Raw genomic sequence first — 24,726 nt, 5'->3', positions numbered from 1 at the left:
TCAGCAGTAGACCGCTCTAATCACCAGACCACCGTGGCGGGGCCGAGAGAGAGCGTCCGATATGCGGTTATGGTAGCTAGCCATTATAATACGGAGTAAGAAAATGTGCGTGCATCAGGAAATGGTGGTGGCTCCGCTTACTACCGCCGGATCGACCGATCGATCATCCATAGATTTCTCTTTTTTTTTACTGGGCAAAATATCACACAGCTTGAAAGCACCCTAGCAAATAGGAGATTTTATGACCAATTCGCACTAATATATATCTGCACTTCTAACCCGTAGCGCACAGAATTTGGAGACTCAGTGCGACGGCAAGCGCAGATAAAATGAGAGAAAACAAAACGACCTGGGCTTCAGGATGCCCATAATGTATTTATTACCTGTAGCGGCGGCAATATTTACGCTTTTGAGTGAAGTATATCAGCTGTTTTTGTTTTTGTTGCCGACTTCCTGCATATTGCTCAAGCTGGTCTGAGAACGAAAACTGAAAATGCCGCGCACAGACAGGTCCCTCTGCGCGAATCCGCAACCGAATTTTTCACCTTTCGGCATATCTTGCAAACTTAGAATCGCGAAGAAAAAAAGTGTCCTTAAATATTTCGTGCAAAAAGCAAAGGTTAACTTTTATTGCCATTCTGGCTCGGCAAACACTACTCCTTCATGCGAAAGTAAAGCTTGCGAATCGACGGTCTTTCAGTAAACAAACATGGCTGCCCACCACAAGCAGACCAGCGGTCATGGAACTCGCAAAAAAGTTCAGGTACGCAATACCTCGTTATCGTCGTGTTGCGGCTTGGTACTTAAACTCGCCAGTAATCCCGATGTATATTATTTTGATTTTAGTGCCCTCATTGTCGAGGGGTACCTAGAAACAAACGAATTTGGCCGGGCATTTCTGTCAACCAGCCGGTCAAGCATTTCCGATCGTGGTTATATTGCTTAAGTGCTTTCTCTGGTTTCTTTCACCGACGTTTCAAAACAAATTGACAATGTTTTTTTTTAACAGTGCCGCACATGAAAGCGAAGGCATAGTTCTTTTGTGCGTTGGTTTTGTATGCGAGTCGGGATAAACGCCGGGAAGCTCACGCCGCCGCCGCTTTGGAATGGTTCAGTTCCGCAAAGAGGGACACGGCGTTTATTGCCCGCACCGCTTAAAACCGCAAAAGTAAAGTTAATGCGCCGTTCGCCGTCGTAAAAAAGCTGCCTCTTTCCACGGGCCGCCTTTTACTCGGGAGATGCCTTGTATGAACGGAGAACGTGTGCTGTGCGACGACGGTTTGAGTTTATTCCCGGACAGCATTCCGGCACAGTTCCAGTTCTGCTTAGCTGTGCGTATTTCTTCACCATCGCGTTAAATGTTTTTGCTTGCCTAGAAGCTTAAATGTGTTGAAATTGGGTAAAATATTATGAAATGTTGTTTATAACAACCGCACATCTACTCAAAGCTGGCTTTAAGTAGATACATAACAAAAGGTGCACACACTGGCCTAAGACTTCTCAGTAAAAAAAATCTTTTGCGTGTCACAAAAAACTGTTTCGAGATCGAGCAAGTTAGGCAGAAAGTTTTCTATTACGTCCTAACAATCAGATACTTGAAATTCAGTGCTCAGTATCTAATTATGGGGACATTTCCTAATATCCTAACTCATTCTTGCATGGTAAACTTTTATGCACTCAAGCCAGATTCAATTAAAGCTGCCCTGATGAAATTTAAGCTGCCCTGATGAAATTTTGGTTTACTTGAAATGTCATGTTTAGTAACCATGTTGTTTTGCTCTGCCCCACTGTGGTGGCTGAGTGGTTAGGGTGCTCGGTTGCTGATCCCAAGTATGCGGATTCGATCCCGGCTATAGCAGCTGCTCCTCAATGGAGACGAAAAGCAAGGCAATCATGTTCTTGCATTGTGTGGGCATGTTAAGGCACCCACGTGAGTGAAATGTCCAGAGCTCTCCACTATGGCGTCCCTGTTATGATTCACTTGGGACGTTAAAATAAACCATAAACCAAATGAATATATTGTTCATGTATTGAGCACTTTTTGACCTTGAAGAGCACTGCGCTTTCTTTTGGGTGATATTTAGTGTGGCTAAAAGTAGCTATGGTGTAGCTAAAAGGCATCAGCTAATTTGTGCCGTTGAAATGAAAGGTATTGAATCATACTGCAGTATATTTCCTGCAGATACTTCCCATATGAAATGTACTTAAACTTCAAAGAGCTTAACTTTACTTTTGTTAATCTGCATTACAATTTTGGAGGCTTTACACTAGCATCTAGGAGTGTGCGAATAGTGCCTCTTTCAAATTGGATACATAGCGTAGCTTTGCCAGCAGATATAACATGAATAGTTTAGATAAAGCCATGTCAGATAGGTATAGTACTGAATTGAATACATTTACAAATGTTCGCTTTGTTTGCAAGTAATAATAAAAAACAATCTTGAGAAACAGGGAAGTGATAGCGACTGCATTGTGATATGTTGCTATATCTTAATGGAGATTTAGCAGCAGTTGCTAAAAGATCCAAAAGTGATCTCCACTGGTACTCACAATATAAAGTCAGTATAATAATTCAATGACCGACAAGTTATGCATGCAGGTAAATTAACTTTTGCTGTTGATGGTGAAAGAAAATCAATTAGCGCTACATCTCACTCAGTGGATGTGATAAACAAAAGCTAAGTATGAGCCATTGCCTCCAAAATCAGACGTCACTGCAGGGTTTACTGAACCTGCCTAAGCTCTGCTGTATCATATGGTCTCAGAGACAGTGTTCAGAAATAACAAACTCGCAACATGACGGAATGCATCGCGGTACTGAATCCTTCATCCCATGCATACTTATCACCGCACCATGGTATGTGATATTCGTGGGGATGCTGTTATTGGAACAGTCATCAAAGAAATATACCATAGGGCTATTCCAACTTCATGCCAATTATTTGAAAACTGTTTGAAAAATTAAGAATATATATTTTATTTGTTTCAAATAATTTTTAATTAGCACAATTTGACTTTTTTTGGCAAATTGAATATTCACACACCCAGGAAGAACTTTCTTGGACGCTGCTTGCCTATGTAAATGGTAAAATTTGCTTAGGGCTCTGAAAGAGGATGTTACATTGTAGAATGTTTCATTGCATTCGAGGCTATTTTGTACGTACAGCTAGAAGCAATATGGAAGGGAACACGGGAGCACGTGGCCTCCGCACTTTGCAAAGCACTGCCACCGCCACAAGACGAAAATGGGTGGCAGCAAGGGTATGCTCATGAAGAGCAGCCGGCCAAGCTTACATTGGATGCGTCTTTACCACTGATGCTTACCGCCTGTCGGTGACAGTGCATTTGAAATCGTGAAGGCCACGCGCTCCAGTGTTTCCTTTCATATTGCTTCTAGGTGTACATTGCATGAGATCTCTATGAATTGCTTTTTTCTATCTCTCCTTTTGCATTACCAGGTGTCCTATGTTATTCGAGATGACGTCGAAAAATATCATCGCTCAGGCATCAACTCCCTCCAGTATGATCCATATCTTAACAGGCTCTACTCTGCAGGCCGTGACTCTATCATACGCATCTGGAACACCCGTAATGTTGAGGTTTGTGCACCTCATTTCAAGATGTGACATTTGTTTTATTGCTTGTGATTTTGCTAGCTCTTGTTGATTGATATTATTATAATGTCAAAATCTTGTGGCAATGTTTGGTACTATATGTGCATGCTTGGTCTATTAATTGAGATTGTTTCAATGATGCAGTCATTTAGACAGCATGCTGTAAAGAAGTACAGAGAGAGAGCAATAGTAGAATAGAAAGGCAGGGAGGTTAACCGGGTGATGCCCTGTAGTCTACCCTACACATGGGGAGGGAAATAAAGGGAGAAAAAGGAAAGAAAGAGCACCAAGGAAAGTAGTCTGTCACATGCCTAGAGATCTATAGTAAAATAGGGTAGATGGGGTACACCTAAAGTCTAAAACTTAACCCCGAGTCCTTTAAGAACTTAAGAGCAGGCCCACTGCTTTCCTTTCTGATAAAGGTGTCGTCCAAAGGCCCAAAATCTTAGCTTTTGTAAGAGGGTGAGAGTCCAAGCAGCAGAGTGTAGCAGCTAGGAAGGCATGCTTACGCTCAAACTGACGGCATTCAAAAAGTATGTGCATAATTATTTCATCGCACCCACAATGCTCACACGTTGGAGAGTCTGCCATTGTTGAGTACAGGTGAGCCCTTAAGCCAGTAATAGTAAATGAACCTGAAGTCTAGGTAAATGAATTGAGATCATTTCAGCGACACAGTCATTTAGATAGCATGCTCTATAGAAGTGAAGTGTTGGATACTATTTGAGCCTCTAAACCATTGTCAATAAATGAACCTGAGGCTGCGTGTAATGTATCCACTAAAGAACAAGGGGAGGGGGGGGCCATATTATTTAAAACCACAAAGAGCCACCCTTGCGTAATGAAAGGAACTGTGGTGCATGACATCAAAGAACAAGGCCAGTTGAGCCACCTAATTTGTTACTCGAGAATATGCTGCCATTCTTTGTGGTGGTCAGGCAGAATAAGCTTTCTTTCTTTGTGTGTGTGTGTGTGTGTGTGTGTGTGTGTGTGTGTGTGTGTGTGTGTGTGTGTGTGTGTGTGTGTGTGTGTGTGTGTGTGTGTGTGTGTGTGTGTGTGTGTGTGCGCGTGCGTGCGTGTGCGTGCGTGCGTGCGTGCGTGCGTGCGTGTGTGTGTGTGTGTGTGCGTGCGTGTGCGCGCGCGAGAGAGAGAGAGAGAAAGAGAGAGGGACTGGTTGTAATTCATTCTGAGCTTAGTTTGTCTTGTAATTAATTCATGGTGACAACCATACCATGTTTACATACTTGACAATTCAGGGTTATTGCACATGCTGTTTTTGAAGTCGGGATTTTTTTTTGGGGGGGGAAAGGTTTGTTGTCATGTAACAGTCTTATAATTTTTTTAAATTTAATTTCTTGTATTCGCATGTGTGTGTTATGATTATTGCCCTATGGTTTCATTTTTAAATTTTTGTTAGGAATAGCCCGTGCACTCACTAGACAAATTTACTGCTTTTTTATCTTTGAAAATTCCTCAAGTCACGATATTGAGTAGTCTCCCTGAAACAGCTGCTATGCTGTTCTTTCATGTACCTTAATCTGTATGCAGGACCCATATGTACAGTCTATGGAACATCATACAGACTGGGTCAACGACATTATCCTGTGCTGTGGTGGCAAGAACTGTGAGTTATACACAAGTTCGCTGCAAAGGACCCTGTTTTCTTTTATGGTTTATAGTACCGTCGGTTAGCTTCCTCTAAACAGGCTGAATATAAGAAACAGTAAGGAAAGCAAAGCTGACTTGGCAGGTGTTGCATATGTTATTCCTTCGCCCAGGTAGAAGATATTGTCTCGAGAGGATACAAGCTGTGAGTTGTGGAGGGTGAAGTTCAATAATATAGATGATTTACATATAAGCTTAATAACCAAATGTTCTTTTCGGGAGTAGCTGAGCACACAGAATTGTGATTAGATTGGCATGCAAATTTTATTTTTTTATTTACGATATACATCCTGGCAGGAGTTTAGACATACAACAGGTATTAGTGCTTTGGTGCTGCCTGGAGAGAAATTTGTGGAGTCCATAAATGAGCTCCTCCCTCCACTATATCCAACTGTTTTTGGTGCTCTCTTATGTACTTATAAATTTATGTTCTTTTGTCTTGTCACCTTGAGTATCCTTATCTCACCCAAAACTGTTACTTTCTTGCCATATGTATATGTGAAGAGTAAAACTTTGCCAGAACCATTCAATCCTTTTCTTTGTTATAGGTTCCTTATTATATATATTTTTCCTTTCCTAGCATGAGCAGTACAAAAGGCTATAACACAAATTTTATTTAAATGAGCATGCAGCACTTGTGCATGTAGCACTATAACAGCTCTGAACCTGCATATGTACTGCAGAAACCGGAGTCTCTTGATTTCGCTCGACCATTTATTAATCGGTGCTGAACATTGCAGCTCGAAAGTTCTATCATATGCTTAGCTTTTTCTTTTTCCTTATTAGCTTTGAACGTTTAGAAGTAAGGAAATATTGCGACCTTACTTTTACAGCAGTGCTATAAAAGATGCATGTAACATTTTTTTTTTTTCTATCATATTCTCATAGAAGGATTGGCGCGGTTCAGGTGTCCACAGAAAATGTGTCATGGATGCTGCACCTTTTCTTTCCTGTAAACCAACCAAATACAGAAGGATAATTAGTAATGCGGTTTTTAATTTTAGGCAAATAATTTATATGCTGTACATCTTTCTACATTTCTTTCCTTTGCCTTTCTTGTCCGCATGACACGACACAGTGATATCGGCTTCCAGTGACACGACGGTCAAGGTCTGGAACGCATACAAGGGGTTCTGTATGTCTACACTTAGGACACATAAGGTACGTTTATGTGGTTATCATAGCACTTATTGTGACTGCCATGGCATTTTACATGTTGGTGTGAAGATCTTCCAAACACTGGCCTGATTGTGGTTAAACTTGGCAGCTACCATGGTTCTCATCTGAGCACCATCAGTAACTATATTGTCAAAGAAACGTCAGGCTTCGGCTCAGGCGCATAATCTTGCACTTGTTACTTTGACATAAATTTTCAAAAAAGCTATCATAAACACGAGCTGCTTTACTCGCACAATCGCAATAATCTCCCTAGTTTTGTGTTTCAGCACTTGATAAACCAGGCATAAGGGTGTTCACTGTGTAGACCCATTTTGTGTGCATGTTTGCTAAGCAAGCTCTATCTATAATGCATAATTGTGCCTACGAAACTGGCTGAAATATGTGCTGCTTTAGAAACTGGGCATGTGAAATGGAGTACTGCTTCTCCTCACTTGCAAACACATTAATGTTGTGATGAAATTTGGTGTAGCAAAAGTTCTGTGATGCACAATCACTATAATAATGGGTTGCATTAGTGCTGCTGTTAAAGAAATGCACTTTTTGAGTTGTGGGTTTTAAGTCTAGGTCGGGTGTGAACTTTCACATCATAGCATTCAGATTGCAACACCAAGCAATTGCAACACCAAGCTTGCTTGAAAGAGAACATAACCCTGGCTGAGAAATGTATATTATTGACTGAAAAAAATGTGTGCTTTTTCTACACTAGTCATTAGTAAGATCTTGATATGTCTTTAAGAACATTGAAGAAAGGTGTATTATCCTTTAAAATATATTTTTATTTGTTGATAGCGGTGTGAAATCAGCCAGGTTTTCAGATGCTTCACCTGCTTGCCCGTAGGCGCTGCAATTCAGGCATCCCCGCTGGAATGGCCAGCTCGTATAGTAGCTCAGTTTACTTTGCTCTGCAGAGAAACCACCTCGATAGGAGACTGATGGCGCGTTTTGCACCTCGCATGCCCCTGATTCAACCCACTTGAATGATTGCTGCGTAGGAGTGACATTTCATAATTCGTATGGTATAAATTACAAACAAAATTGGACTAGAATTGCACAGAAGTGTATACCCTACCGAAAAAAAACTATAAATTTTGCACAGTGTTCTGCATGCTAGTTTTTGTACAGGAGGGACCTGCATGAAAACGGGTGGGCTGTCATACCGCTGCTGAATACAGTACTCTCATTTATTCAGCCTTCAAGAAATGCCTGAATTAACTGAAAGCTTGAATTATCAAATGGGCCTGAAAAAAAATGGCAAAAACTGTTTGCATCACAGTAATCACTGTCAGGGAGGCCCTCTTCATCCTGTTCACAAAAGGGAAGTTCCCTCTTCACAAAACAGCCCCATCGCATTTGGAGGATTCTTCACTGCGCAGGCAACGTGCGGGAGGGGGGAGACTGCAGCGAATTGAAAAATTTTCGGTGCATTCGGTAATTTTCTAATGTTAGCTTTCGTATATGAATATGAAACAAATGACAAACACGTTCGAGTCATATTCAAAATGTTGAATAATATTCGCACACCACTAGTTTGCACATATGCATTCGGTCAGAACTTAATAAAATCTCGTGCATGACCAGACTTTTAAATTTTTAGAGTAGTAGCTGACAAATTATGTTGTTCATCAACTTTATAAACGAGGAAAAAAATAGCAAATTTATGGGACATTTTTATTTCCCGCAATCTTTAGCATGTGTACCTGGAAATTATATTAACCGGGTACATGTCGAACGTTTTACAAGTTAATATCCTGGCCATCCCAGGTTAGAATAGATTGCCAGTTAAGTTCATTGCTTAATATATTTTCGTTCGGCACATGTTGATTTCAACTAGTGTTTTTTAATCATGCCATCTGGGTCTAAAATTCTGAGATTTTCAAACTGTTATATCTCTTGCAGCAGTCAGAAAAACCAGTCAGGGTTGTTCTGGATGCGGATGAAAGGATTGCAGGGCACCACTGATAATTCAAGATCTTTAAAAAAATGCACTTTAATCAAACAGCCTCCAAAAATTGGGTCTTTTTGGAATTGAAGCTTGTGTGTGTTTATGAGACATTGGTAGAGAATAGAAATGGCACTCTAAAGATAGGGACACACAGGGAGTCACTAAGAATGACTAGTTATGGTTATGTGGGTCAATCCATCTCAATCACCAGTTTTTGTGCTGTTCTTTCTAGCATGTCGAAATGGTGACCACTGGATATACCTGGACGTTGCTGTTGAGTTTTGCAGCTGGTGGGACTTGAGATCCGTGTGTTTCTGGTTCAGACCAGCCTTAAATGAGATTGAGCTAATAGTTCAAGCCTGCATGCCTCAGCTTAAAATTTTCACCTGTGCTGAGTTTGTTATACAGTAAGCACTTTGTGCATCATTAGCTATAGTTAAACCAAGTTATAAAGAGTTTATAAGAAGTCCACTATTTTTCGTTACATCCAGGTTTTCGTTATATACAGTTCTCACATAAAAACCCGAAATGGCAATGCAGTACGGAAAGCAGATAAAGAATTTAGTGTTAAGGGAAGCCACCTTAAAAATGCTTATAGTAAATTCTCATCACTTGAAGTTAGAGAAGCGATAAAACATTTCACGATCACATTGAGAGCGTGACATGACACCGGCAGCAGCCTCCACTATAGCTCGCACAATGCGTTTGCGAAAGGGGAGGAAGGGGGCTGCAGTCTAGGGGAGAGTACACACGGTCACACCGCTGCAGAGCAAGGCGGTGCGTGCTTCTTCACGCATGTTCTTGCTCTCAGTCTATCTGCCGCAGTTGCCTCATCGCCTCAAGAAATGTACTCTTTGCCTCGTGTCACCGGCGCTCTCTACTGTCCCTGTTGCCAATGTGCGAGAGCTATCTGCACTGGAATCTCACGAGCAACTGTGCGATGGCGATGGTCATAAATTACTCTCCCCTTATCTTTTTTGCATTGTACTCTTTGGTGCTTTTATGATTGTGCCACTTTCCAAAAGCGAAAGTAATGGCAATTTACATTTGCTGCGAAGGTGCACAGACGGTGCTGGAACACAGCATGTTGTATCAACTGCGGTCACTTGTTGCGATCATAGACGTTCCTCTCATGTCACTTCCTGTTTTAATCATCATGAACCCTGCGCAGTTCTGACAAGTGTCCAGTAACTCAGTGCTACCTGAGAGGTAGCCGACGTAGGGAGTTCGTTGTATCAAGGTCAACTGCCGCAACACGTTAGTTACCTGGAGTTTTTCAAGAGCACGTGCTTCAATTGAGGTGGTGTTGGGGAATTGAAAAACTTCGGAATATTAAAGAATTTGCTACATGGAGGTTTGTTACATAGAGGTTTAACGGTGTATTACTTAAGTCCATACACATTTGTATACTATCAAGTACATTTACGGTGTTTTTGGTGCCTAATGCGCCTGATTATGTTTCAAGTGAATATCCATATAAAGTTCCATATCCATATATCTTCAGCACAGAGCTTCATTTTGCACCTGTTTGTAGGAATGTGATGGTGGCTCAGATGCTCATCAGACACCTGGTTTAATACCTTTCTTTCTTTCTTTTTTGCTAGGACTACGTGAAAGCGCTGGCATACGCGAAAGACAGAGAGCGAGTTGCATCAGCTGGTCTTGATCGTGTGATTTTCCTCTGGGATGTCAACACACTTACTGCCCTTACCGCATCCAATAACACTGTTACCAGTAAGTTTTTTTTTTCTTTTTTTGTCAGTGGGGGCCTGTGAGGCTTTGGGTTTGCAGCAAATCCTGAATTGAGATGTTGAAACCTTAAGCTGCACTTACTTAAGTGCAGTGCGTGGAGCATTTCAGAGGATTACTTTGATCAGCTGTTCGTATCACTTCGGACTTGACAATAAACTTGCATAGTCCTCTTCACGTTGGACAAAAGGGCTTTCTGTCTGATATTCTTGCTACTTACTGATGCTACGAAACTGCCTTGTCACGCATGATGCCCTTCGGGGAGTGACAGCTTTAAAGCGTTGTGAGACCTTCCGTGATCGTCATAAGTGTTGTGCTCTCATCGTATATTTCTAAGCCACTTTGGAACGATTTGGTTACCACTGTGGCTGCACATGTACACCGAACGGTTCGGATCACATGCCGTGTAAAGTGTGCAGTTGCAGGGGGGATGGTAACTTTGTGATCCATAGGGCCTGTGAAGTGTAACACAAATACCTCTGGGCCCCGCCGGGGTAACGCAGTGTTTACGGCGCTCGACTGCTGTTCCCAAGGATGTGGGATCGAATTCCGGCCTCGGCGGCCGCTTTTCGATGGAGGCGATAGCAAGGCCTCGTGTGCTGTGTGATGTCAGTGCACATTAAAGAACCCCAGGTGGTCGAAATTTCTGGGGTGTTTCATTACGGCGTCTCTCGTAGCCTCAGTCGCTTTGGGCCGTTAAACCCCACAAACCAAATAAGTACCTCTGGCTTGATAGTCAGGCCTGAGCTGAAAGCTGGCACTATGTTTTTTATATGCACCATGACAGCCATTTGAGATAACAAGAGTGAAAGCTTTTCTTTTCTCATGCTGGTGAGTCACTACATGTGGTCTATCACTCAAACTGATGTTGCTGCTCCCTTAGCATTTTGACATGAGCACACAGAAAATTGCTTGTGTATTGTATGCATCCATTTGTAGCTTACATTGGGCAAACTTTTGTGCAAATTGTTTGGCGAAGGTTGTTGTGTGTTGGAACAGAAAAATAACTGTGTAGAGTTGTGTGGTTAGAGTTCTTTTCTTGTTGGTGTTCATGGTGCAGTTGTAGCTTATTTCAACCACTGGCTAGCCTTCACTTTCTCCACACCTCTGCAAATCATTCAAGGTGCTCTTGAAATGGCACAGGTGAGTACTTTAGTTATGAGATGCTTGCATACTGAGCGACTGTTATTATTGATAGCTGTAATCAAAAACATAGGTGTCGCATTAGTTATACAGTGCAAGCTGTGACGTGGTCACTAAGGTGATGACAACTTTAAAAAGTCAGTGCAAGTAGCTGACTTGCAGACTTAAGGAAAAGAAGTAGGTGTTTTATCTTGCAACAGATTGACTTAGTAGCTGAGATTGTGCTGCTTAGTATAGCTTTAACCAGATAACCGCCTGAAAACTGAATGTAGCCAATCCTCTCTGTCAGCTTCAGTAGTAAATGTTGTATGATGTACCTTTTCTCTTATAAACTTATCGCTGCTGGTAGTTTTACTATCTATGCAATAATGACAATTACACCACGTGTCAATCATTAATAATACACTTGAATATTGATTTCAAGCCTCTGACCTACCTTCCGGTAGTTACAGTCGAGGTTCTCGCTGAGAGCCTTGGACTGACTTGTGTGATGACTCCTACGCTCGCTACTCATCAGTTTTGCAGAGTCCTTTTATAGTCTTACTACTCATTTGTTGCTTTTATTTTGTGTGCTTTCATACCTTTGCACAGCTGGGAGAGGTAGTTTGTGGCATCCACGCTTTCCAATGTGGCTTTGAAACACCAGCTGCTTTCCTCAGCAACCATAATAATGTTTACTTTCATGCGTCAGTTTTTCACGTATTTGCTTTTTGCGTTTGGCCACGAGCCAAAGAGTCAGGAAAAGGTCTGTCTTCGTGCCTTTTGAGAAGCGAAGTTCGGCATCTGGCAAGACACATTCTGCTGAAAGACGCAGTCTGGCTTTAAGATTTTGTTACTCTCCGACAGAACTTTGTGTTTCCTGACTTTGTGTGGTTTATAGCTGCTGTGCCCTTTCTGCTTGAGCTCCAGCCAGTTTCCCAAGCTGAAAGGCGGCTGCACTTTGAAGTGTGGCTTGCGCAGCATCCCCTCCCCTCTTTTGGGGCTGCGTGTCACACCATCGTTGACAGATCTGAGACTCGGGGGGGGGGGGGGGGGGGGGGTTAATTATTGCTTACTGCGCTTCTGCCGCGTCACAACCTGTGACGAAGTCTTCCCTGTGTAAGCTTACAAGTTAGACTATAGTTGTGTAGATGACCTAACTGTGACCGGAACTGCATCCCATCCTTGCGTGAGGGTAGCCGTAAGCTGCCTGATGTTTGGTTTCAGCATCAAAAGCAGCATTAGCATGCTCTTGCAAGTTCTCCCAGCAATGTGGGACCTTTGCACAAAAAGATGTCATGTTTGCATCTTATGTTTGCCTTCTTCTTTTTTATTGGTTTGCAACTCAGTGCCACTTTACTTAGGTTCTTGTAACCAAGCAATAATTCTGCATTAGAAAAGGGCATCAGAGCTACGCAGCTTAGCAGCGAATACGATTTTTGGGGCCTTCATGCTTTTATGCGCCAGCTGCAACAGGCAAGGCTGAGCATGAACAAGGAGCGTGTGGTGTCCTGCCCAATGCACCATAGAGTAATACAGATTAATTTTGAAAGAACTGCAGCTAGAGTTTTCAGGTGACTGTGTGAAGGCCTTTTGCGCGCTTTGTTTACTTGAGCCTTATGTACTGAATGCCGTTGGCCCCATTTTATGTTGTGTGTTCATATGCTCAGGACCCAGTATTTACCAAAACTGACTTTTATCTGTGCCTCTGTCTGCTTTGCACAAGCAAAAGTAGCAAGGTGGAGATGAATACATACCAATGCTGACATGATACTTGGTGCATTATGTAACAAGTACAGCTCCATAGTTTACCTGTACATGTAGAGGGCCTGCAGCCCTCTACATGTATTGCTAGCATGTAGTGTATTTCTTGCTGTTCAGATTTCATTCACAGCTGTTGTAGCCGTTACTAAATGTGCACATACTATAGGGCTGTCATTTTACAGAGAGTATTCAATTTTTGTTTGTTTGCTTATTTATTGATTTATAAAATAATGTAATTTGGACTCTGCTGTTAAAATTATTTTTGTCTGTTTTGTCTCAACATCTTTCAGAATCCCTGACCGGTGATTAAGAAGGCACTTGCCAATTTGTACTTGCATGTTGAAGTTAACGGAAAAAAAATGCATTTGCTTGAAATATGATAGAGATGCCAGCTGTGAAATGGCCACAGCTCTTGTGAAAACGGTGTCCCGTAATTTGAGCATGTGGCGTAACTTCTATTGTATTGCTTTTGAGGTAATGACCATGAGAGTTATTTTTCAAAGTATAATACGTCTGTGACAATTTATGCTGTGGCACTATTGCCCACAAGCCTCGCTTTTTGACAGTTTCTATGAGAAATCTTGGGTTCATATGGTGGCAAAAAATTTGGGCAAGAATTCCCCATTTTTGTGATTGAATTTTTGAAGATGTTGAGTGCTTGTTAGTTGTACGTGCTTGAGTGGCTGATAATTTCAGTGACAAAACTGCCAGGTATGACGTGATTTTTCATCTTTTTATTTCCTGGACCTGTCTTCACATATATATGTTTTTCGTTGATGAAAGGGAATTCTAGTACTTGAATGAGGTAGTTAGTTATTGCAATGTTGGTGCGTATTTGTAGTTATAAAAGCATAAATTTTGTACTTAAATTAAAACTATTGCAAGCTTGCCAGGCCATGCGGGTATCATTTGGTGAAGCCTGTATCAAAAAAAAAAAAAAAAAAATCCTCCCAAAATGAAAATATGTAATGTTTACACTCTTGTGTTTAGCACTTATCAAATGGCTGTCACATTTTCTCAATGTAACCATTTGTGCATGCCTGTAACACGGTCACTATTTCATGGGTAACCGGTGGGTCACAGTTTATCCAAGTAGTGCAGCCGCTGAAGCCTTGGAACAGGTTTATTATGTGTTCCTCTTTCGTTGATCTCGAAAGCCACCCATTTATTACAAAGTGGTGACACGGTATTCGTGATGTGACACACTGGCAATCCACTTTTGACCCATGATGCGGTAAACATGTTAAGTGGCTTTTGCTGTCATTCATGTCAAGCGGCAATCTTGTCTTTTGTTTCCGGATGCAGTGTTGTGTGAGCTAGTATATATCTATAAATTACGTTTAAAAAAACTGTCAAAACACAATATGTGACTGCCTTCCTTCTCCCGTGGCTGTTGCTACCATTGATGGGTGCTGTTTTTTTCGTTTGCCGCAGCTTCTTCACTGACAGACAACAAAGACAGCATATACAGTTTGGCTATGAACCCATCTGGCACAGTGATCATCTCCGGTTCCACAGAAAAGGTGATCCGTGTGTGGGATCCGCGTACCTGCCAGAAGATGCCCAAGCTCAAGGGACACACAGACAACGTAAAGGCGTTGGTCCTCAACCGGGAGGGCACTCAGGTGTGGAGCTCAATTTTAATTTTAATGCTGCTGTATGTAATATGCAAGCTTGCCCCCATGCTGTGTGTGTCTGCTGAAGCCTCATGGGCTGACAGTCAGTACGCAGCCTTTTATATTTTTTATTTATTTGTTTGTTTGTACATACTGCAGCCCCACGTTTGTTTGTTTATTTATTTATTTATACGTACTGCATCCCCACGAGGACGCTATTGCAGGAGTGGTACATAAGGAAAACAAAAATGCAAGGCATGGCAGCACATGTAAAGCACGTGAATCAAAATCATGTTAAAGAGTAACAAACAGCTAAGAAATATTGTCAACAGCAAGCATGAATTTATCTACTGGTATTAAACGAACTGAGCCAGGCAATGAATTCCAATATTCAATGTTTGCAATGTTACTTCCAATGTTCCAGTGTTTGCTAATTCAGCATGAACGTACCAATGACTTCATATGAATACCGTATTTGCTCATGTTATGGATGCACTCGCTCCCTACTTTGGCTGTAAAAGAAATGAAATTTCATTTCTGTCTCGTTATAAATGCACCCCTTTTTCTTGGTATGCAGTCTCCTGATAACGATAGGAAATAAGGAGATAGCCTGTTTTAAGTGCCAAAACAACTGCGCGATAATATTATGCCTCACACATCGAATGTCAAGCCCACTGTATACATCGCACTATGGGATGAAGTGCCATTTTGAACCTTCCACAAGGAGCCTGAGAACCTATAGAAACCATGCCAAGGTCGCAAATGGTTTCTCTGTTTGATCTGTAGCATTAACTACTCCAGCAACCTACTGCGGATTGGTTTCATGCTGAATGCTTCAGGTTGTGCTAGAGTGAATGCGTGCTCCCTTTGGGCTGCTATGTGAGTTATACATGCGTGCTTAAGATAAAATTTGTTGCTGACTAATGTTCTTTAATAGAGAAACTGTACTGAAAAGTACATTTTATATTTATAAGGTAAGGTAATTTACTGCATGATGTACTTATTTCATCAGCCTTCTTTTTCTGCCATCGGTAGCACTTTTTCTCAATATTTTACCCTGCATAATATGCTCACCCTGCAAAATTTCTCTCATAGCCTTCTCTCATAGCCTTCTCTCATAGGCGTCTCTCATAGCCCATTTCGTTTTGGGACATTAAACCTTGTGAACCAACCATCCAGTCTGTCATATTTACAGATAAAACTCAATTTATTAGAGTCATGGTAAGTAGAATAATGCATACGGTCAAATCACATTGATACGATTCTCACGAGTATTGAAAATTAAAATTAACTAATTATCACATTATTCGAACTTCGAAAAGTTGTGAATGAAGCATACTTGGCACATGACTTACTTTTATACTACACCACATTGAAAAAAATCTGTCACTTTGAGCTGGACTTTTTGTTTCTCAGTGTCCAGAAGCAAGCCTTTACTGAATCGCATGAAAAGGGTTGCAGTTTCATCGTTGAGCTTCGCATTTGGAACAGAGCTACTAAAAGCGTCTAAAACATGGTGCTGTGCCAACTTTGCTGAGAGCATTGCCCCTCTTCCACAAATGCACTCCTCAAAAGATAAACATGCTGTGATGTTATGAACACACACCATCTTGGCATGCTGTGTTTGCAAAAACCTTTTAGCAGATTTAATGGGTAGCGAACTGTTTACTGTTTTGGAATTGGTGTGAAATTATTTGAGAGCATATATTTAATAATAGAATGCTGATAAGGGAATCCTCCTCAAACGATTATAACCTTCTTTCCATTGGGGTGTTAAGGAAGAGGGGCTGGAGGTCGAGACTGTAATGTTGTTTACAGTCACTTATTGTTGTAGACTATGTTGCATATAACTTTTTTAATGTATGTACAGTGTCTCTCGGGAAGCTCAGATGGAACAATACGATTGTGGTCATTGGGACAGCAGCGATGTGTTGCAACGATTCGGGTTCACGACGAAGGTGTCTGGGCACTGCAGGTGAGATGCCTAAATTCTGATGGTGTCAGATGTTGCCTATGCATTGTAGCCTACAAATCTGGATGTTGCTGGCATTTTGCAAGTTTTTTTTTAATTATTATTATTACTGTGGCAGCCTTTGTTGTTGCGAAAATTTCTGTCATTTGCCTGCACAAGTTTGTTAACATTCTTGAAATTTGTAACAGATTAAACTTATCGTAGTACCTAGAAATTCAGTGTAATGAACACACGTGAATAGAAAACACAACACAGGTGCACATTACCAACTGTAATATGAAACTGAACACACACTTCTTCTTCAACACTCAACCACCACTTCCTCATATTACAATTCCATATTAAAGTTAGTGGTGTGCGCCTGTGTTGTCTTTTTTATTCACGTTTTTGTGTTCATTGTGCCGCATTTCTGGATACTATGCAGCACCAACTCGCCCCTCAAGCTGTTATTCTCAGATGTAACTTGCATATGCATAACTTAACCAAAACAGTTATGATTTGACCATTAACCTGGAATTTGTTGTCATAATGCTCATATATTAGTGATACGGGTATAGTATTTTGAACCAGTGCAGTGTGTTTGTATGCGACTTTCGCATAAAATTTGCTTTGATGGATGCCCTGGCATCCAAGGTTTTTAGGCCTGGTTTTGTGCTGCATAGTTTAAGGTCTCTTTTTATTCATTTATAAAGGCCAGTTGGTGAAAAAATGAATATTCCATGCACAGATTTTGTTGTTGTTTTTGTATGTGGTTGCACAAAGATCTTTAATGCTGCAAGTTTTTTGGCTTAATGTTTTCACTTGCAAAGAATGCCCCATGCCATCCCTGTCTCTTGCTGAAACCAAACGCTTGACCCAGAAAGACGGGGAGCATTCTTTTTATACTTCTTGGATTGGTGTTCTGCATTCTTTCTGAATGTATTCTAGGCGTACCAGGATGATTTCTGAATTTCGGCTCTACAGGTGAATGAAAGCTTTACAACAGTGTTTTCGGGTGGCCGGGATAGAAAAGTGTTCATGACCGACCTGAGGAACCCCGACAACCGCGCACTCATCTGTGAGGAGACAGCGCCAGTTCTCAAGGTAAAGCAAGGAATGAAAACGTTCGTCTCCTCTTTCAGTTACCTGTGCAGTGGATGCATGACACACAGCATCGGCTCACAGTGAAATGTTAAAGGATCAGGTTATGTAATAAAAGTGATTTTTAAAACACGCAACGAGAAGCAAGTAGAATACAGTAGAATCTCGATGATACGAATTTCAAGGGAGCACACAAAATATTCGTATCATCCCGAATTTGTATGATCCAAAACAAGCCAACTTTAACATGAGAATGAACACTAAAATAAACCAAACTTTATTATGGCGAACCATTTTGACCAAAAAAGTCCTGTAATGCTTGTCTGTACATTTTTGCCGTTGATGTCTCGGACAAGCCCCGTCTGAAATGTATAAAACCGTGCAGCGGTTTCGTCGCTCACGCTGCTGGCACTTAGGCGTGGCGCTGAACGTCCAGAGTATGAAGAGTATCTGCCTTTGACGGCGGTTGATCACATTCGTCGGCGTCTTCACCATCGCTGTCAGGCTCATGTTCACCATCGTCTGCTTCACTGACCAAGTCTTCAGTAGGCCTTAGCTTGCAGGTCACAACGTTGTCATTCGCGGTAATGAAGCTTTGAGCCTAAGCTTGAGTTTCCGGGCTGTCCTAGCCATCAATCGTTAAATCTTCATCTGGCTCTTGATAATCTCCCGCCAAAGCCTGATGGCAAATACGCACTTTCTAAAAAAGTTGTGGCTGAGACTGATCCGTAAGTTGGCTTCTTTACGGTCAATTTTCGCTAGCAGATGCCTCATTAGAAGTGTTTTACATTTCGAATTATCCCAGCATCCAGTGGCTGCAGATGGCTGGTGGTGTTCGCCGGCAGGAACCTGACTGTCACGCTATTGAACATCAGTTCCTTTGGGTGGGCAGAGCACTGGTCCGTAAATAGCAAAATTTTCCAGTTTCTTGATGCCATTTTGCGATCAAGGCTCGTCAAGAACTCGCAGAAAAAATCTGCTGTCATCCACACCTTTCGGTTACCTTTGTAAAAGACAGGCAAACATTCCACCGATCAGAAACACTTCAGTTTCTTCGACTTGCCTATGACGGTAAGCGGGAGCTTCTCGGATCCATCAGGATTGCAGAAAAAGAGTACTGTTACTCTCTCCTTCCTTTTCTGGCCACCCTGGCATGCCTGGCCTTTTACACACAAACTCCTCTCCAGTTGAAAGTTGAAGAAGAGGCCCGCCTTGTCGACATTAAACATGCCGCGTGGCGGGTACTTCGAAATCAGCGCCGGCAGCGTGTTCAGCCACTCGACAATTGCCTCGTCCACTTTCTTCCCTTCACCTGAGACGACCCGGTAGACAAGTCCGTGCCTCTCTTTAAACCGGTGCAGCCATCCCCCAGATACTTGGAAATTTTCAATTCCAAGCGAAAGCGCGATGCTGTCGGCTTTCTCACGCAGCACCTTGCAATCCACGTTGACGCCGGCCGCTGTCACTTCGCGGAACCAAGTCAGCAGGACTTCTTCCAGCTTGACATGGGACGCCGTTTTCGTCTGCTCGACGTTCACATCGAAGTTCTGCGCATTCTTTAACATGACCTCTCGCTGCCCAACAATGGTGCAGAGCGTCGACAGTGCTAACCCTAGCTCTTTGCTATGTCAACACACTTCTTCTTGGGGTTTTCGTCAGCCTTCTTCAGTACATCAAGCTTCCTAAAAGAGGGGGCGACATGTCGGCAACATCGAATGCTTGCATCCTTGTCATGTTTGGGCAGTTCACGTCAGAGCGAAGCACACAAAGAAGCGGCGAACAGAGTACTGAGGCGGCGGCAGCCAGCGGCACAGGCTTCCCGGAAGGAGTCGGCAAGACAACTTTTCAATAAACCAATGAGCTGCCAGTGAATGGGTGACGTATACGACCAGGCATGTGGCTCGCCTTGGCTCGTCGGGTTGCTACAGTTTACGAAAAGGAAATGGGGGTAGGGTGGCTAGTGGGGGTTGAGAGAAGAGGCAACGGCCACGGTGGGTGCCCTCTTCCCCTCTGAGTGCCATCGATGGCTCAGTTTGCATGTTTGTACAACGTTCGTGTGTATCACCCGCTGCGGGTATGTTCCCCTCTAGAGATCAGCTGTGCCTGCCCGCTTGCATGCGCCGCTAGTTTGCGCGTTCGTATCAGCTGTGGCGGGTTCAGAGACTGTTCATATCACCCCTAATTTTAACGTATTCTGTACAATGTAGTCCATTCAAAGCATTCTTAAAATTCGCATCATCCCCAACTTCGTATCAGCCATAATCGTATCATCAAGATTCTACTATATATGAAAAAGGCTCTCACTGTGTAATGAAAAAGAAGTGGGTGCTGAAAATGTTAAGATATATCTTTGCAACTACAGAATAAGTAGTCTCATACTAAATATTTTCTCCACACTTGCGTTCCTTAAAATGCACCTGACATGAGCTGTTCAGGGGTGTGACTACTTCAAAAGCTGGTTTTAACTTCAGATAATACTACCATAAAACGCTCAGCAAACAAGTGCAGTGAAATGGGTCTACTCCACCTTGAGGATTCCCCTAAACATTCGACCACAGTGAAATAAGCAGCTTTAATTAGATACAGTCACCGACTGTTTTTTCGTACTTGGCAGGACACGGGAAATAATCCAAACAGTCCAAAAAGTCTGTGAACTTGTAAAAAATCGCTTTTCTGCAAAAAATCGCCTTTACACATCACAAACTTCACCGCTCCCCATGTTTTATTTATATGTTGATAATAGGGAGTTCTAGCATGGCACGATCTGCTTCCGCATGCTGCCCATGCGCACATGCTAGCGTAATCTGATACGGCGCGCTATTGCGCACACACCGTCTGGTGCCGATGCGGGATGTGGCAGGCGTGTGCACTGCCAGGAAGCATGCAACTTGCTCAAGACAGTCGCCGCATGTGCAGTGTTGCCTCGCAGGAACGGATCGTGCTAAGCTGTAACCACTGTAACCCTCCAGTTAGAATATCTCTGCCAGCCATGCTTTCATCATGTCCATGCCACCATGATACAGCAGCAGGTCAGGCTCATGCCGCAAAAAAATGTGCGTGCAGCGAAGCAATAATATTCAGTTTCCATGGTAAATGACTGTAGAGAAGAGCACGAGTCAGAGAAAAAGAGCGAGCTTTAAGAAAGTCTCTGTGAATAGAGGAGGCTATGCTTTGTGAATGCGCCCTATTCACACAATAAAGGATTTAACTGCGCCTGTTGAGTTAGGGATATATATCGCATTCATTGTGGCTTCAGGGTGACAATGAGTGAAGAGTGAAAGCTGAGTATGATCAGGCATGTCTTGCTTTGCTGGCTTAGTTTGCACATGCTAAATTAAGTGGTGGTTCTGCACAACATGAAAATCTTGCAGCGAGACCTTTCGGCTAAGTTTTAAAAAATTTAATGCTTCAAGGAAGAGTGCTTTTCAAGCACTATGCAAACTTACCCACTGTCCTGGCAAACAGATGCCACGCGACAGGGTGACGCGGCCCCTGACAGCAGCTCCACCGCATGGCACCGAAGCCTACAGGGGCCATCATCCACTGGCTTGTTTTCACACTTCCCCTTCTAGCCACTCTAACTGCGCCAAGTCATATCTGGTCAGGAAACTGAAAGTAAAACTTTTAGTCTTTCCACCTTCTGTGTGATCAAAGAATTGGCTATCTACACCTACCCACAGCAGCATTAAATGCACTTATCTTGAGGCCTATTTTGACTCCATGACCGCAGGTGTAATAACCTTATATAGGTGCGTCTCTATCAAGCAAGCCGTTGCTAGGACCTAGGGAACCTTGGAAGGCTTAACAGAACCTTTATAAATATTCCACAAATGCTTTAAAGCTAATGCCCTTAGCTTTTATATACACAGAGGTAAATTTTCTATTTAAAAATTGTCCTTACGTCTTGTTGGATGCCGTTGTCTGCTGCTTCATTTTACAGATGGTCCTCTGCAATGACACATCATCTTTGTGGGTTGCCACTACAGACTCTTCAATCAAGAATTGGGTGAGTGCAGTTTTATACTTGGACTTGACCTTTTCAGGCCCAAATTAAAGTTTTTTAGAATAAAGAAGTTTACACAATGTGATTAGGAAGAAGAAAATTATTAATGAGGAGCTCAGCCATTTTCTTATCCATATTTATATGTGATTCCAATTGGAACCAGCGGGACCTAGTTAGTTTGAAGTGCATTATTGGGTAAATTTCATTAAACTAAGAATCAAAATTGGAGGTTGGGGCACAAGTTCTTCTTTTGAGAATATGACGCGATAGCATTAATGGCTCTTGTTTGCTGGAAATTATGTGTTGGGGCTGTGAGCGAAAAGATTAGTAGAGCTAAGTTCAGTGGCTTAGCACATCATTCAGTGTGAGCTGATAGAGAGCCCTGCGCTCTTGCCAGGCAGTGTTATGGGAGCTACTTGCAGTCAACGTTGGTGGCCCCATTCAAATGGAGACTCTAGGAACCCATTGCTTTGAGGAGTGACAGTGGTAGTGAGGGGAAATGTAGTTACAGCTGTGTTTGGGAAGTATGTTGGCTTTTGAAAGGGAACTGACGTGCTCACTTTCTGGCTGTGGAGGGAAAGGTAGTAAACAACCGTAGAGCAGCCTTTCGCACATGGTCGTGCTGTCATCATGTGATGCAAAAGGGGGGGGGGGGGGGGGGGGAATAGCATAAATGGATCGTTTTTGAACAGAAGCAATAAATTTGGCCTGCAGGGTGGCATGGTTTGTTTTTAACTTCTTTCAAGCCAGACGTTGAAAAGATGTATGTGTACATGGGCCTTGAGGGGTGACACACCACCACTCTGGCTCTGCAAGGGCTTCAGCCTCTCGGTTTCTCCCAGGAGAGGCCCCTTTAGATTGTAAGAGATGCAGCTGCACGCTTCAAAATCACGAGCATGGCTCTGACAGGTGTAGTTGGCAGGTGACATGGCAAGAGCTGCCTGGGAATTGAACCCGATACCTTTGAGTCCCAAGTAAGGCTTCTTACTCCTAGGCAGGCACATCCATACAGTGTAGCTAAAACACAGTTTTATATTCACCTCGGGTGGCCTTGCAGTAATGTGGTAGCTTACAGTTGGATTCTAATGAGCCCATGTCCCCAAATGAGGTTCTAGTAGGGGAGCCACAGGTGGGAGCCATTAATGCTCCATAAAGGCGGGGCTTAAGCTCCCTTACTTACGGAGCTTAGGACACTTAAGCTCTGTAAAGGTGGAGCTTAAGTCTCCCCCAAATATTTTTGTGAGCAGAAGAACCCTATTGGGATGGAAAGTGGGCAGCAGTGTCACGCACTTGTCACATCACTTACCACGTGCCATCTCGCAAGTTGCTAAGGCCGCTGGTCACTGGTCAGGGTTGGTAAACGGAAGAAGCAGCTTCAACCTGCCATGGTTGACATCTCATAATTGTGAGAGAGAAATTCACCTCTCCTCTTCTAGAAGAAAGGTTCAAACAAAAAAGTGGCGACCACAGGAGGATGAAAGATTCTAATCAATTTATATGATATGCCTGTGGTAGTGCATTGCATCTTCAGTCGTGCACTGCATGTGTAGTAATAACATGGTATGTACGGTATCTGTGGTTGGGCATGGCACCTTACAATGAGGTTCCTATGCTATCACGTTGTCACTAGTAATTGTAGTCACTAATTAGGTTTCCTCCAAGGGACTCTGCAATGGCTGCATCTTTCTGTGCATAATTATTATCACGTACCAACTAGCTCTCATTGTGCTTAACACCAGTTGTGTAGTTACTGTGCACTTTATGATGTGACAGAGTTAAAGGCTCCGTTCACCAGAAAATGCACATTGACAGCATCAGCATTTTGATAAGCGAAAAATCACAGCATGGCATTAGCAGGTGGTTGCTGACAGCTAGCATGGCCACACACTGACTGGATGTCGGGTTGCCTCATGTTACATTTTGGCAGGAACTGCCAACTCAGGCATCTCCTTTCATATTTGAGGGTAGTATAGGAATCAGCCTGCCTGGACTTTAAATTCACGTTGCCCTTGGGCGACGCAGGCACGTTCATACAGGTTGATTAAAGCGAGGCTTTATATGTTGAGTGGCATTCTACACTACTGCATCATATCCTTAAAAGCGGAGCTTAAGTGTCCCCCATAATTTTTTTATGCATGGTAGGCCGTTTTATATCATTTGGTACATATTTTTGACACACACTGGAACAATGTTTTTGCATTTTTGTAGCCTGTGAACAACCGATGTTCCCAGCTCGAAGACTATGATGTGGACATACTGGTCCCACTCAGCCAGAAGCCACAGGCAGTCATAAAAGGTGAGTGCATTGTGTTGCTGGCATCTTTTCACAACACAAGGACCATCCAACTCCATCAAAAAGCAGCCCTGATGCAAAAAGCAAGGTGCCTGTGTGCTGTGCGATGTCGGAGCACGTTAAAGAACCACAGGTGGCCGAAATTTCCAGAGCCCCCCACTACAGCTTCTCTCATAGCCTGAGTCATTTTGGAACATTAAACCCCGTAAACCATTAATTCATCCATTTCGCTTGCATATGTTTTGTTGCAGTCAGAAGTTGCAGTCAGAACCGACTTTTGAGCCGGTAATCAATTCTGATGGCACTAGAAGAGGAAAGGCGTGTTGGGCCGGCTCAGAATATACAGCAGCTGTATATATCTCATGAATTAATAAAGCAACATAGCATCTCAACATGGGGGCAATCAAGATTTATTGTAGTAATTTGCTATAATATGCACTTGTCCTAACTTTGGAGACAGTCAATGCATGCTAAATGTTCGAGTTATGCACATCTTGTAGTGTTAGCCGCAGACTATTTCTCGTTTACCACTTGAGCCACAGGCCCAGTCAGCTGGGCTTAAGCACAGTCTAAGGAAAACAAGTTTTGATGCGAGTGTGAGTGGGTGCTCTTTCCTTGTACAGGCAACCCCAGTATCAGGCACTATGCGGTCCTCAACGACAAGCGCCATGTTCTCACAAAGGATACTTCCAACAACGTGGCCGTGTGGGATGTGCTCAGCGTGAGT

At 42.8% G+C, this 24,726-nt stretch overlaps 1 protein-coding gene across 2 annotated transcripts in view; it reads left to right on the top strand.

Annotated features, from left to right (window-relative positions):
- Positions 1-687: 687 nt before the first annotated feature.
- The window catches only part of LOC146191078 (WD repeat-containing protein 48), a 43,895-nt gene continuing 19,856 nt past the window's right edge, over positions 688-24,726 (top strand). For both annotated transcript variants that reach the window (XM_084601549.1, XM_084601548.1), the window contains exons 1-11: positions 688-763; positions 3,459-3,599; positions 5,163-5,238; positions 6,358-6,440; positions 10,005-10,134; positions 14,470-14,660; positions 16,522-16,626; positions 17,587-17,706; positions 21,644-21,709; positions 23,915-24,002; positions 24,623-24,720. In XM_084601549.1, coding sequence (XP_084457675.1) covers positions 710-763; positions 3,459-3,599; positions 5,163-5,238; positions 6,358-6,440; positions 10,005-10,134; positions 14,470-14,660; positions 16,522-16,626; positions 17,587-17,706; positions 21,644-21,709; positions 23,915-24,002; positions 24,623-24,720 — 1,152 coding nt within the window. In that variant the 5' untranslated portion in view covers positions 688-709. The remainder of the gene's footprint in view (positions 764-3,458; positions 3,600-5,162; positions 5,239-6,357; positions 6,441-10,004; positions 10,135-14,469; positions 14,661-16,521; positions 16,627-17,586; positions 17,707-21,643; positions 21,710-23,914; positions 24,003-24,622; positions 24,721-24,726) is intronic.

Source organism: Amblyomma maculatum, chromosome 4 (assembly GCF_055883805.1).
Source record: "Amblyomma maculatum isolate TAMU_Amacu chromosome 4, ASM5588380v1, whole genome shotgun sequence".
In the NCBI taxonomy this organism is placed as follows: Eukaryota; Metazoa; Arthropoda; class Arachnida; order Ixodida; family Ixodidae; genus Amblyomma; species Amblyomma maculatum.
Note: the sequence above shows the minus strand (reverse complement) of the source record. Positions and strands in the feature narration are given on the sequence as shown.